Raw genomic sequence first — 13,693 nt, forward strand, 5'->3', positions numbered from 1 at the left:
CTCTTTGTTCTTTTCTTAAATCCGCTTTTAATAACTTGAAATGTTCGCAGTCAACAGGGCATTGAGAAAACGGCCTCATGAGCCAGTCACCACCTCAGTCCACAATGTATCCTTTTTCGTAACATCAAGTCCTGAGGCGTGATGCCAACCATATTCGCAAATCCGACACACCGAAGGTCGACGGATGATCACTTGGAACGGGTCATAGTGCGAAGAAATTGTCGCCAACGACTTTCCGCCCTGACTTGAACCAGCCACTCCGAGGGTCTTCTGGCATATCACTCGCGCAGGATAACACGTCTTGATCACACTGTTCTTGGTAGGGACCTTGCTTAACTACCAACCACACTGGAGAGGTCAAGTCGAAGGATCCCACTCCCGGTCGCTCTGTTAGTACTCTGTGTAGCTGAACAGCATGGAACGACCTGTACCACGTTCTGTAACGGCCATTGTGTTTGGCCCGCTGCTCCGGCTCCAGCGTTGATAACGACTGCCGACGCTGCCACATGAAATGGGCTGACCACCCTCCACACCATAGCCTGCCTCTGGTGTAATACAAGTAAAGAGGGCTGTAAATTTTCGATCTCTTAGAGAAGCCTGAAGTGGTTCCAAGGCCCGATTGTTGTCCTGGCGGTATGTTCTTCATAGAAGTGCAGACCTTTTCCACTTCAGGTGTGTAAAAGGATTCTCCTCGTAATCTTCAACAGAACGATGCGGACAACATCGCGCCAAAATGGATCCCTTGTCGATCACAACCAGCGTTCTCACGATACTTCAACTGACTGGCAAAGGCTCAGGGCTAGCTTTAGGCGCGCTCAAGTCATTATGGGAAGCACCAGAAATATTCAAGCAGCTCATTACCGATGCCGAGATATTACGAGGTGAGTTGAGCTTACCCTGCAGCTTGGTACGTAACAGTTCAGAGGCGCTAATCTAGCCATAGGTTTACTTCTGGATACAGAGGCCTGTCTCCGTAGCCGGCACAGAGATAGTCATGAAGATCCAATACCACCATCCATTGTTCATGTCCTCAAAGCCATCAAAGAGCGCGTGACAGAGTTTGAATTGCTAGTTCAGTGGGTGGTCACAAGTAATCGCGTCGCTATCTCAGCCAGAACTAATGGTCTTTTTGAATGCATCAGCACCCGACTTTCGTGTCGGCAAACCGAGGATGGAAATGTTGTTACCAAAGTCAAGCGAGCAAGGATGCTGCAATCGGAAGCCGATATCCAACGCATCAAGATGAACATTCGAGATTCATGCGATATTTTACGGACTCAACTCGATTTACTTCAACTAGACAACAAGTAAGTGAGCCATTGATCCAACGATTTTCGAAAGCCAAGCTGGCATGCTTACCCCGCAACAGAGAGCTCCTCACAACAACAGTCCTTCAAATCCAGAGTGTAACAGTCGCAAGCCATAATGCCATTTGTGCCCTGCAAGAGCAACAGCATAAAACCCAAAAAGACATGCAGATCGGCTTTCAGAGTTTGAACGCTATGCAACATAACCTTCTTCGTTCCATGCAGCCTCTGATTGAGCAGGCCCAGAACCTGAGTCCAGGACAAATATCGACGAGCGAGCCCGATTTACAAGTGGCCAACAGCGGGGTATCAGCCAACAGTCCAGCTGTTCTCATCTCTGCGAGTGTAAACTCGCATCGATGTCCGCGAGGGTGCCGATGCCGATGTCACACCCGGGCAGCGGTCCGTACACCCCCGTCCGTGGCTGAGAAACGTCGTCGGCCAGCTCCACTGGAGTTTCGACTCGTCAATATCAATGCGACCTTGTAACTATGCACCATGTAGGAAGAGCCTGAGTAAACACAACATCACCTGCTACTTCCCACCCTGGCTGGTTTCGAGAGCGATAATGGCTTCCGTTAACCTGGAGAACGTCTTCGATGCTGGGGCAAAGGTTTCAGTCAACGTGCCGCTGATCGTCCCGGAAGAGGACCATATTGTCTGGCCGCTCGTGATGGCCGGAAATCTCGGGCAGTTGCGGGAGTTACTATCGAAAGACCGGAATCTGATGTATGTCAGGAATCAATGGGGCCAATCCATTATGCACGTAAGACTACTCAAACTGCATTCCGACGTACCTTGTGGAATACCTTAGTGCGGAATCGTGCTGATTTACTATCTCGAATGCCAGGTCGCTGCTAAGATTCATCAGCCAGCCGTCTTCAACTTCCTCAAGAATGAAGGCATGGACGAGAATCTCGCAGATGAAAACCAAAAGTCCGCAGCCATCACTGTCCTTACTCGCAGAGGAAGCCAAGAATACAACCTCCCAGTTGATACAGAGGATCTTGCCGATAGGCTAGGCTGGACCAATCTTCACAAAGTCGCCGCTTTGGGAGCGCGACATGGTCTGGAAATAACGGAAGCCCTTCTACGAGAATCCGAGTACTCAGATATCAACACGAAGGACATCCTCGGCCGGACTCCGCTCCACTGGCTAGCTGAGAACGGCAAATCAGACGCTATCCGGCTCATTACTCAGGACCCATGGAGCGCCGATGTCCAAGCCAGAGACCTTTGTGGGTTCACGGCGCTGCACTGTGCATGCTGGGCGGACGATTTTGATAGCATCGTTGCACTGCTCGACGTAGGGATAGACGTCAACGCCCTTGATAAGCACATGCGAACACCCATGATGCACATGAGTAGTCCGGAGATACTGAAGTACTTGTTGCGCAAGGGGGCTGATGTGCACATCAGCGATGATGAAGCGGCGAATATCATGCATCATGCTTGTGTGTCCGATCAGGAAGACCTCGTCGAGATTCTACTGAGAGAATACAGTCACTTCTTACTTACCAGGAATCATACAGGCGACACGCCGCTCGGGCAAGCCATCGCAAACAACAGCCTTGCAGTATTGAAGGTGATGGCTCCTTACCTTCAGGGCTTCCCGGTGAGTCTTCCGCTTTACTATTTGAGGTAAGGTAGTCCGTATGCGGTACTATCAGGGGTAACTCAAGTCATTTCGAAGGAACCCGGTGATAACCACGATTCTATCAAATTATCTCTTTGCCAGGAATCGCAATCTCGGTGCCTAATGAAAGTTTGGTGCAGCCCGAAAGACTGAGCCTCTTGAACAACAATAAGAGGAGCTTGCTCCACCTGACAGCTTTACATGGGAGCACGGAGGCGATGGACATCCTAGCATCCGCCAATCTCTGTGGCGTGGATACGGCGATCAGAGACAAAGATGGGCACACTCCCAACGAGTGTTTCGTCAGATGCCGCGACAACCACTGCGCCGTTACCCGTAAGCCATTCGAATCAGAGAAGCTTGCATGGGTCTGATTGATGAACTCTGCACGAGGGCAGGAGTTGCCGTTTCAGGGTCTGACGGGACAAGACGCCGACGATGAATCGACGATAGTTGCATCTGAAGATGAGTGGGGCCATTGAAAATATCTACGGCCAGCTATGTGTTTATTGATCCGAGTGGCGGTGAGGTGTCACCTGACGATGAGTTCGTAGATGCGGAGGACGAGGTCCGGGAGTAAGCAGAAGGCTAAGATGAGACTTGTCACTCGGAGCCGACGAGTTGCGTTTAGAATGTCGATCTTCGGGACGATACCTAGGCTTGGATAACAACTGGAAACCAGATTACCAAGAAATCGGAGATGTGGAATCAAGGGAAATGCTCTATCAATTCGATAGAGGTCTCTTTCGGTCATCTCGGCAGTGAGTAGCTGGGATCAGCAATACCCACCAGTACGCTCGGAGTCTCATGAGTCCCTTGCAGCCCTGCCAGTGACCCTGGCCTCGTTCATTGTCGAGTCATTAGCGCTCTCCAAAATCGCGATCGGCATTGCAGCTCGATCGCATTGATCGTAGTATGATTTTTAGAACACGGATTATTTCAAAATTTCTATAGATTCTCTCTCGCGAACACCCGCTCGAATAGCAGATTTTGAAATCCACTAACGATGAACTCTTCCCGGCTTCTGGAGATTGTTCATCGGCACAAGATCCGCCTCGTCGCTATCACTATAGGATACCGTAAACGTCTTCTGGAACTTGATCTGCCGATCATGCGCATCGTGAACGGAATTGGACCGGTCAACGGTGACTACACCAACAGTCCGAGCCTGGCTGCGCTGAGCGGCATTCTTGGACCTGACGTCGCTCCCATACTGCTGGTAATATTGACGTCCCTTGCTACGAAGTGTCGAGCCGGACATGGCCGGGAAGATCTTGACCAAGATCATGCGGATGGACGGCAAGCACGCACACATGATGCCTACGCAGATCTCAATCGTGCTCCACACGCTAACGTCGATAAAGTCCATGGTAGCGTTGGATCCCTTTGCAAAGTCGACCAGGGACTGCAATCGGATGATGCTCACGACGGTGACACTGATGCGACGTTAGTTTTTGTTTTTTCTCGCACGGAAGAAACAATCCAAGACCCAGTAACCCCAGGTCTTGGTAGTGTGCGCGAGTCAAGAAACTTACAATGTGCCCACGATGAACATCAACGCGACTCCGACCTTCTTCTTCCAGTGCAGTCGCAAAGCTCGCAACTGCCAGAGGGGGATTGCGAGCATCCATAGATCCAGCGCGATGCTGATGGCGGCGTTGGACCAACTGATGGCGTTTGCGTTTGCGCAACTACCCTCGTGCATGCGATCCCACTTGACCCAGAAATAGTGAATCGGCTTGCACTGAAAAACTGCAGTGATGACGAACGCGAACCCCCAGACAATGATGAAGATTGTCGTCGCCCAGAGAACGCGCTGAACCTCTCGCGCGGGGAAGATGCGCATGTAGAAGAAGATAATGGCGAGCTTGACCAGCGTCACCTGCAAGAAGTACAGCCAGGCCATGATATAGAAGTAAAAGAGGACGTTGGTGATTTGCTCAGGCGTCAGCGTCCAAATGTCTCTTCCCAGACCGTTCGCAGTGGTTCCGTGAACAGTGATGACGGCGCTCGGCATGGCTGCGATCAACGTCGCCATTACGAACCAGTCATCCCAGCCGACGTCGAGTCCCGCGAGAAAGATCTTGTATCCGAACCGGCTGAGAACGCAGACCGCTGCCAGGATGGCCATGACGTTGGAGAGGACGACATATTCGCCGGATCGATTACGCACGGGAGCGCCGCAGTTTGTTAAGCTCGCATTTTTCGTGGCTGTGGTGAATTCTAGTAAGCCTTCATGACATTCATCAACGAATGACAGAGAGAATCAGGGACTTACCGAGTGCTTCTGGTATCGTGCAACTTGCCGAGACACACAGCGTGACGTTTAGTTGGAATTGCTGGTTCGTGCAAATACAAGTCTGGTTTGTTGGAGCACAGTAGCCGCCACCAAAAGCGCTAGCTATGCATTTTGTCTATGGGAAAATGCCCAGCCGGTTAGCCACTTTCCTCCAACGGTTTCCCAACGGCGCCCCGAGATGTCAAAATGTTCCAAGGGAGAAAGAGAAATAAGCTTACAGCGCATGCTGGATAAGTGAGCTTGGTGGCAGAAATCGTCGTCTCCTGCGCCTGTACGGCGACGAGGATGCCAAGGAGCAACGCCAACACGAGGCGGAAGAAGGATGCCATTGTTATTCACGGGCGGGCAAGGGCAGCAGCGGTTCCGTCTTGGAGGATTCCCAGAGATCCGGAAGATCTTCTCTTCATAAATGAAATCGGACGGGCTTCTTGCATAGATTACATTCCTGGTCCTCCATGTGGCAGACCGGCCACCTCCCAGGTTTGGTTCATCGCCAAGTCGCCAACTCTTGTCGAGGAATTCCCAAGGGCGCGCCATAACTGACCACTAGTCCCTTAGTCTACCACTTTACCCGACTCTCCCTTCGCTTCGAGGGGACGATGATACGCTGTTCCTTTGGTCCAACACTTTCTGCGACACGAACCGATGCAGCTACTTCGGAGCTCTTGTCTACGAAGTCCTCCTTCGAGACTAGGGTACGTTAGGGAAAGCTGATACTGCCCCCCTCTTTAGCTGGAACTTTTCCGAACTAGCCGTCTGGTTTTCTGGTTGGTAGGTTCTTGGCTTCCCCCAAACGGGAACCAACCCCGTCGTTCGCGCCCCCGGCCAAGCAGCCCCTGCAGGAAAAAAAGGTGCAGCAATGCATCGAAATCACCGGCGGCACAGCAGCGGCTGACGTCTGGGTCTCGGAAATTAGTCCCGTTACTAGATCGCGGGTGAAGGAATCGTTGGAGAATATTCCTTCAGTGGCGCATTTTTTGACTCAGTATTAGATCTGGTAGCGGTGGCTTTTTTTTCCACACCTCTTGCGGTGGCTTCTGTGGTAATTGTGATAAGAAGTGCTTGAAGCCGCCGTCTTGGAGCTAGAATGCAGGAGAAGCTCGTGTTGTCGTTTTAGTCTCTGTTTAATTCAACCTTAATCATTGGGACTTCATTTAGATCTGTGGGCTCCAAGCTGGGGGAGACCAAGAACTAGTCGGCCCCCACGAACAGATTGACACTGGGCTTGTCATTGTCGGGGCCGCTTGGTGTCTCATCCGTTCTCTGTCCCTCACCCCGGTCGACTCCGGCCCCACGGTTGCGCAGAAAGAATGCGGGTGCTCGTCGGATGTCACACGCCTTAATAGGAAGTTCCATTATTCTTATGAAGGGGACCCCGAAAAAGCCCTGTCTCGGCCGACATGGTTTCTTCCCGTCCGCGTACTCCAGACTGTCAGTCGGACCGGCTTGGGGCATTGCAGCCGTGAGTCTATCGATCTGGAGATTACCAACACAGTTCCAACGCAGTTGCCACATACGACTCTGGATAACGCAGTTGCAATGCTGCCAATACAATCCGTATCGAGTTCGAAAGGAGGCGGAGTTTACATCCATCTCGAAAAGCCGAGGCCCTCGTGCTTCCAGGGGTAGAGATGTTGGCATCCCGCATGATGGATGCGAGGGATATATGAGTTCCAGAACCAGTCACACTTTTCGTGGCTTGCACCTAATCTGTCACCCACCCCTCACTCTCTCTCCCTCCACCTCCTCTCCCATCTCTAGGCCTTTTGACTGCTTGCCCAACTCAAGTCATCAACATGAGGCTCTCTTATCTGGCCGTAGCCACCGCCTTGGCTACCATCACAACAGCTGCAGCAACCCCCAAGCAGCAATGTCACTGCCTGCCCGGTGACTCTTGTTGGCCCTCAGTCTCCGCCTGGAACCTGCTCAACGCAACCGTTGGTGGGCGTCTGGTCGCCACCAAGCCCATTGGATCGCCCTGCCATGATCCTACATACGATGCCGCGGCTTGTGCTGCTCTGCAGTCATCCTGGACCAACCCCTTGACACAGTAAGTCCCGTCTATTCCTCGGTTTACCCCCTCAACCAACCTGTTCCAGACGGAGTGTGTTGCTGACATGATTGTTTTAGCATTCCCTCCTCGTCTTCTGTTATGCAATCTTACTTTGCCAACCAGTCCTGCGACCCTTTTACTGACAGAGCTGTCCCCTGCACCCTCGGCAACTATGTTAGCTACGCTGTCGATGTCCGCTGCACCGCAGACGTCAGCCTTGCTCTCACGTTTGCCAAACTCAACAACCTCCGAGTCGTCGTCCGCAACACCGGTCATGAGTGAGTAGCCTGATCTCGACTACAAGCCCCGCTCCACAGTAGCTGACAGCTTCCTCTCTTTAGCTTCCTTGGACGTTCTACCGGTGCCGGGGCCCTTGCGATCTGGACCAACCACTTGAAGACCATTGACTTCTCAACATGGTCTGACAAGTACTACACCGGCCCGGCCGTGAATGTCGGTGCCGGTGTCCTCGGTTACGAGATCCTTGAGGCTGCCCATGCAAAGGGTCTTGCTGTCGTCTCTGGTGAATGCGCCACAGTTGGCCTTGCTGGCGGTTTCACTCAGGGAGGTGGCCACTCTGCCTTGTCAACTCAGTTCGGTCTCGGAGCCGATCAGACCCTCGCCTTCCAAGTAGTCACCGCCGACGGTAAGACTGTCGTCGCCTCTGCGACACAGAACACCGACTTGTACTGGGCCCTCAGCGGTGGCGGCGGCGGCACTTTCGGCGTCGTCACTGGCCTGACCGTCCGTGCCTACCCGGCCCAAACCGTCGGCGGTGCTGCCTTCCAGCTTCTCGCCGCGACGACCACGCCCGAGAAGTTCAACGCCGCTGTCTCCAAGTTCCACAAGCTGCTGCCCGCCATGACAGACCAGGGCGCTTTTGCTGTCTTCCTCCATAACGCCCAGTTCCTCGTCCTTCGTCCCTTGACTGTCTGGAACTCGACTGCTGCCTACGTTCGCGACGTCGTCCTTGCGCCCTTCACCAAGGCCCTCCAGGAAGAACTTGGTATCACTCTGGCCGTTGCTTACAGCGAGCTGTCTTACCGCGACCACTACGACCGCTACATGGGTCCCCTTCCCCAAGGCAACCTTGAGGTGACACGCTACCAGTTCGGTGGTCGTCTTATACCCCGCGAAGCGATCGAGAACAACAACGCAGAATACCAAAAGGTCGTCCAGAACCTGACCGCCAACGGCGTCCTCCTCGCCGGTAGCGTCGGACACTACAACAAGCCCGCCGGTGCGCCCGAGAACTCGGTCCACCCGGCGTGGCGCAAGGCCGTCATGCAGCTCCAGCTCATCACCAACTGGGACAATGCTGCGCCGTGGGCCGATATGGAGGCTTCGCAGAAACGCATGACGGAGGAGTTCATGCCTTGGATTACGGCTGTTACTCCGGGTAGCGCTTCGTACATGAACGAGGCTGACTTCAGGCAGCCGGATTGGCAGAACGCCTTCTTTGGTACCAACTACGCCAAGTTGCTCACGATTAAGAAGAAGTATGATCCTGAATCGCTCTTCTACGTCCTTAAGGGCGTCGGTAGCGAGGCGTGGACTGTTGCAGCTAACGGACAGATGTGCCGGGCTTGAGTAGTATCGCTATAGTTGACATAATCATATTAATACCTACCTGCTTCATGAAACTTTTTAATGTGAGCTATCTTGCAATGCGAGCCACGTTAATTATGGAAGAGTTCGAGGTGGTTTCGCGTCCGGTGACTCTGACCTAGATCCACGCACTGGTGTTGGTATTTATGTAATACCTCCAGGCTATGACAACAATGTGTCTAGAGAATCGACGGACATGGACGTAGGCTGTCTCTGGGGTTGAGGATGTTCTCTCCAGGCATTGTACAAATTGCGGCAGCGAGTCTGACCGAATGCCCCCTCCTTTGCGTCACAAAGAAGATCCAATCAGTGCTAGTCTGTGGCAGGAGACCCGCTCACGTGCATCACCCTACAGAGCCAGTTTCTGCACCCTTACTAATGTTGTCTAGTTTGCTGAGGTTTCTCACATGATTGCATCAACAAGAACCACGTTCGCTAGTTCGAGGGCGAGATTCGCAATATCATAGCTGATCTGGGCCGCGTTTACTCAACGGTCCAGTCACACAAGCACTCTGTCACTCTCAGATCACCACGGGGTCCACCGAAATTACAGAACCATGTCTTTGACAGATGAAATCTACCCTACGCTAAGTCGCGAAACAAAATCAACCAGGCTCCTGCAATTTCAGCCCCAGCAGGAAGACGAACCCTTGCAATGCACGCTGACAACACACTCGCTTAACGACGCTCCTCCGTTTATCGCTCTCTCATACGTTTGGGGAGCGCCTGAACCAACACACGACATAACCATCAACGAAGTTACATTCCGGGTGCGAGAGAATCTATGGCACGCCCTCCAACAACTGGAAAATATCGCCAACAACGACGAAAACTGCATCTCACAGCAGAAGAAGTCCGGCACGATATTACCAAAATATTTCTGGGTTGACGCGATTTGCATCAACCAAAATGACAACTCGGAGCGCGGTCATCAAGTCGGCTTGATGAAGGACATTTTTTCCATGGCACACTTTGTGATTTCGTGGATAGGACAGGAAGAAGGCGAAATCGCCGCCATGCTTGAATATCTCAAGGGCCTCAAGCACACTGCCCGAAGGGAGAGGAACCACTACCTTCGCTCACAGAAGCGGAAGTTCTCTTTTAAAGACGCAAAGTGGTTTGTGTCACGACCCTATTGGTCCCGGATATGGATTGTGCAAGAGTTTACTTTGGCTAGAGAGTTATGGGTATTATGCGGATCTGTCGCCATATCATGGACTTCCCTGCAACAGTTTCGACCATTTGGCATATCTGACCAGACAAATCTTGGGTTCAAGCATCTCTCAAAGTCGGAAAGCCATTACAGCATCGAGCCCCGTGTCAACAGCTGTAGAGAGTTATCAAAACTCCGACGGTCGTGGCAAACAGATCCGAAACGCCCTTCCTTCACAGACAAAGACCCCGGCTTTGGAGCGAGACCCAAATTGACCCGCCTTCTCGCCTTTTCGAAAGACTATCATTGTACGGATCCTCGGGACCGGGTCTATGGTCTACTGGGGCTGACAGAGGAGGACAGCATTCAAGACCGATTGCCAGCTGACTACAACATTACGCCGTTCCAACTCTATCACCGAGTGATCAACCATTTGAAGAGTCAAGGGCAGTCTTTTCTCCCTCACCTGTTTCGTGACAGGCTAGCTCAGGGACTCCAAATATGCGATCACGACAGTCTCCCAACGTCTACGTTTCTCTACGAAATAGTGGCGAGCCGATGTGTGAAAAGACTCCTACACACTGGTGCAAATATGTGGAGAGAGCAATTTCTAAAGGAAGTCACGGGGTTTCTAGGAATTGCGGATGGAGATGGTGATGCTCATGCAATGTTCTCCAGGATCATCTGCGGAATGAGCTCCTTTCCTTCCAACGAAGACCCAACCACTTGGGCAGAGTTTGTTGCAGCCTTAAAGAATGCTTTGAGCATTAATGACAAAGACTTATTGAAGTTCCCGACAGTTGAAGTTGATAGCATCTAATGAGAGGTCATGAGCAAAACCGCGCGAGGCCTCAGTCTAGATTTTGAAGCGTGTGTTGATATTTCAGTAAGCCCGTCGAGACATCATGAGATGTCTCAGGGTGAGATTCAAAACAAGTTGAGGAAAGCACTGCGAAAGGGCTTGTGATTGATATGATTCAGAGTTGCTACCATAGTTGAAATGATGTGTTCCATCGCTCGAGAAGCATCTGGGCATCGCGTTTCAGCCATCAACCGGGCTAGTTCTTCGAGGCTGTCATCTCTCTAACATCTTACCTGATCAACGATTCTCATTCAATATGCTTGACAACGACGCGTTACCCAGTCTTCGCAGTGCTCTCCTTCATATGCTCGCTCGTGTTCCTCGACACAATTTTAGTCAGGTAACGTGCCTTTCATCCCTGTGGATGCAAAATACCATAGTCAACAGCTGCCTCAAACATAGAATTAACATGTGTAACATGGCTTACAGAAGTAATCCCTAGCCCACCATACAGCCCAACCGCCCATGAGCTCAATATTCGGAGCAGCGCCTTTACCGGCTCACCTTCCTTATAGCAAACATATCCATCGACAATACCACAGTAAAGACCTGAAGTCAAAAGAACGGTGTCGATAGCCCCGAAGTCGCCTCTGGCATAAAATGTGTAAATCAGCAGTCCAATGACTGATGTGCGTGCCGAAGAAAGGCTGAAGGTAGCATGAGCGGTCGGGGACGAGGCGATGCTATCCGGAAGGCCGAAAGCTCTAATTGAACCAGCGGGGTTGAAGAGCGCGAGTAGTCCGCCAAAAGTGGTGGTCGTTGCGACAAATAGGGGGAAGATGTGGCGGCGACATATGGATGCCATTGCTAAAAATTGGATGATGAGTCTGAACGCGGAGTCGGGAAGCCTTGCAGTCATAAGGCAACCCCAGACAATGAGATTCATAAGTAAGGATAACAAGTCTATTCTCATCTAGAAGGTTGGAGAGGTGATCAAGTCTACCTTAGGCAGCAGTGTAAGCTGACAAGTAAGCTGCTTACATATACACTTTGCGCCACAATGTTGTTGGTGCAAACGTCGATTTTCAGGATGGATTCAAAAACAAGTAGACAGATACCTACAATCGCTTTTTCTAATCGTTTTGACTCATTCTGTCTTGAAAGTTGGGTTTGTCGAAAGCCTTGCCTCTTTGTCTATGTAAGGTAGACTTCTCGTGAGCAGTAGGACCAAAAACATGCCACTTCCAACTCTCCTCAGAAACCCACCTCTGTCATGTTTTCTGGGCATTGAACATTCTCGTAACTTTTATCTCGAGGCTTCAGAAATTTGATCAATTCCTTTCTACTTCAGGCTTTTGAGGTCCAAGGAGCTTCGGTCCTGGCTCTTGAAGCCCTAGTTCCTCTCTCAAAGAACGCAGAGAGCCGAGAGACAGCATCTCAGCCTCGGATCTTGTAGGAGAACCTCTTTCGATCTGCGGTAGCTGTAGTGACAGGAAATGCCCTGGAAAACAACAGGAGGAGAGTCAGACTAGTCACTGTGTACGGCTGCGACATTCCATAATATCTTCCAAAACTTCTTTTCGCTAGACGAGTAGAACATGCAGGCATAGACTTGAACCTTCCTGGTGTGAAGGTCAATTCAAATTTGTGGTATCGCCAGAAAAGTCGTGGCAATACTGGCAGCACCAGAGGTCATAGAATGAAAGACGATCGGTGCATCTTGAAGATTTCTGCGGGAACTGAAAGGTGATCGGGTGCACTTGAGTGACACAGAGTCACATGGCTAACTTGATAGATTATAGCTAGGCTAAGTACGATGAACTAGCCTTTGGCCTGCAATTACGTAGAGTACTCCAGGGGAATCCTAGTAGTTGACTGTCAAACGAAGGTTTTTTTGATGTCCTGATTCGCATCTTGGGCTTCCTCGGGGGAATTGAGTATCATGAGATAAAGTGCGTCCTGCAAGGAAAGTCAGACAAAATCACGATGCCTTGAAAGGGGGTTCTTACTGAACTCAAAGTCTTGCCCTGACTATAAATTCGATGCGTCAAGACAGCACTGGTGTGCTCTGGCTTCATTTTCGTTTGCTGTGCCTCCTCGCGAGTTGCATCCTCATCTGTTTCGGCGGTAAAGAAATCGGCAGTGAGGCTTTCGACTTCAACCTTTCCTGGTATCAATCCAAGGCTTGAAGATTGGTTCGAAACAAAATCCCAAGTGGTAGCTTTATTGCCACTCAGAGAAAATAATTCATGCCTCGTCCTTCCTGGATGCTTCGATACTCCGCATTTCAGTGTGGACTGTCCCTGTCGGCCCTCCCAGATGTTTCCGTTTTCGCAGTTCTCTTGTATCACTTGCCCAAGTCCTGTTTTGTCCTCGCGTTCGATGCTCGGGCTTCTTCTCCGTCTTGATCGATATGAGTGTCTCGCAGGCAGCCGATGACTGTCTAGATCCGAATGAAAGTTGTGCTCGTCGTAGGATTCGAATTGCGAAAGTTCGGACCATCTGAAATCCCTCAATCTCCCCACTACCCTTTGCCTCAATTTCAACCTTTTCTCCCGAGTTCGATCTAGGATGTCTGTTGATGCTGCTGTGCCTCTTGTCTCTGGTGTCTTCTCAGGCTCCTTCGTTTCTGTCCGTCTGCAGGTGACAAGAACGCAAACTAGGCCTCTTGGACGGAACAGCTCGTTGTTCGCCTTTTGCAGAATTTCAGTCATTGCGCTGCGTTTTGTTGTATGCTTTCTATAGCTTGACGCCACGCCTATCGCCATTGAAAGCAGCGTGGGACGCGCTATGGTGAAGGCCGTCATGTTAGCGAAGCCGTTGATATCCATGGCA

The 13,693-nt window shown here is 51.2% G+C and overlaps 6 protein-coding genes across 6 annotated transcripts; 3 read left to right on the forward strand and 3 right to left on the reverse strand.

Annotated features, from left to right (window-relative positions):
* Window positions 1-733: 733 nt before the first annotated feature.
* On the forward strand, window positions 734-3,317 carry CPAR01_05485 (B-cell lymphoma 3-encoded protein; the record flags this gene model as incomplete). The annotated part of the gene is made up of 6 exons (XM_060489763.1): window positions 734-881; window positions 944-1,307; window positions 1,370-1,723; window positions 1,812-2,073; window positions 2,122-2,922; window positions 3,084-3,317. 6 exons carry the CDS (start codon window positions 734-736, stop codon window positions 3,315-3,317), a joined length of 2,163 nt encoding a protein of 720 aa, XP_060351229.1.
* Window positions 3,318-3,943: 626 nt separating this feature from the next.
* On the reverse strand, window positions 3,944-5,571 carry CPAR01_05486 (CFEM domain-containing protein; the record flags this gene model as incomplete). The annotated part of the gene is made up of 4 exons (XM_060489764.1): window positions 3,944-4,379; window positions 4,479-5,154; window positions 5,222-5,357; window positions 5,461-5,571. 4 exons carry the CDS (start codon window positions 5,569-5,571, stop codon window positions 3,944-3,946), a joined length of 1,359 nt encoding a protein of 452 aa, XP_060351230.1.
* A 1,467-nt stretch (window positions 5,572-7,038) lies between these two features.
* Window positions 7,039-8,885, forward strand: CPAR01_05487 (FAD binding domain-containing protein; the record flags this gene model as incomplete). Its single annotated transcript, XM_060489765.1, has 3 exons — window positions 7,039-7,292; window positions 7,373-7,573; window positions 7,637-8,885. 3 exons carry the CDS (start codon window positions 7,039-7,041, stop codon window positions 8,883-8,885), a joined length of 1,704 nt encoding a protein of 567 aa, XP_060351231.1.
* Window positions 8,886-9,460: 575 nt separating this feature from the next.
* On the forward strand, window positions 9,461-10,876 carry CPAR01_05488 (uncharacterized protein; the record flags this gene model as incomplete). The annotated part of the gene is made up of 1 exon (XM_060489766.1): window positions 9,461-10,876. The coding sequence occupies one exon, from the start codon at window positions 9,461-9,463 to the stop codon at window positions 10,874-10,876; it is 1,416 nt and encodes a 471-aa protein (XP_060351232.1).
* Window positions 10,877-11,270: 394 nt separating this feature from the next.
* CPAR01_05489 (uncharacterized protein) lies at window positions 11,271-11,723 on the reverse strand (the record flags this gene model as incomplete). Its single annotated transcript, XM_060489767.1, has 1 exon — window positions 11,271-11,723. The coding sequence occupies one exon, from the start codon at window positions 11,721-11,723 to the stop codon at window positions 11,271-11,273; it is 453 nt and encodes a 150-aa protein (XP_060351233.1).
* A 1,013-nt stretch (window positions 11,724-12,736) lies between these two features.
* CPAR01_05490 (uncharacterized protein) lies at window positions 12,737-13,360 on the reverse strand (the record flags this gene model as incomplete). The annotated part of the gene is made up of 3 exons (XM_060489768.1): window positions 12,737-12,817; window positions 12,868-13,025; window positions 13,138-13,360. The coding sequence occupies 3 exons, from the start codon at window positions 13,358-13,360 to the stop codon at window positions 12,737-12,739; spliced, it is 462 nt and encodes a 153-aa protein (XP_060351234.1).
* Window positions 13,361-13,693: the final 333 nt, after the last annotated feature.

Source organism: Colletotrichum paranaense (genome assembly GCF_030867605.1).
Source record: "Colletotrichum paranaense strain IMI 384185 chromosome Unknown Scaffold_4.1, whole genome shotgun sequence".
Lineage (NCBI taxonomy): Eukaryota > Fungi > Ascomycota > Sordariomycetes > Glomerellales > Glomerellaceae > Colletotrichum > Colletotrichum paranaense.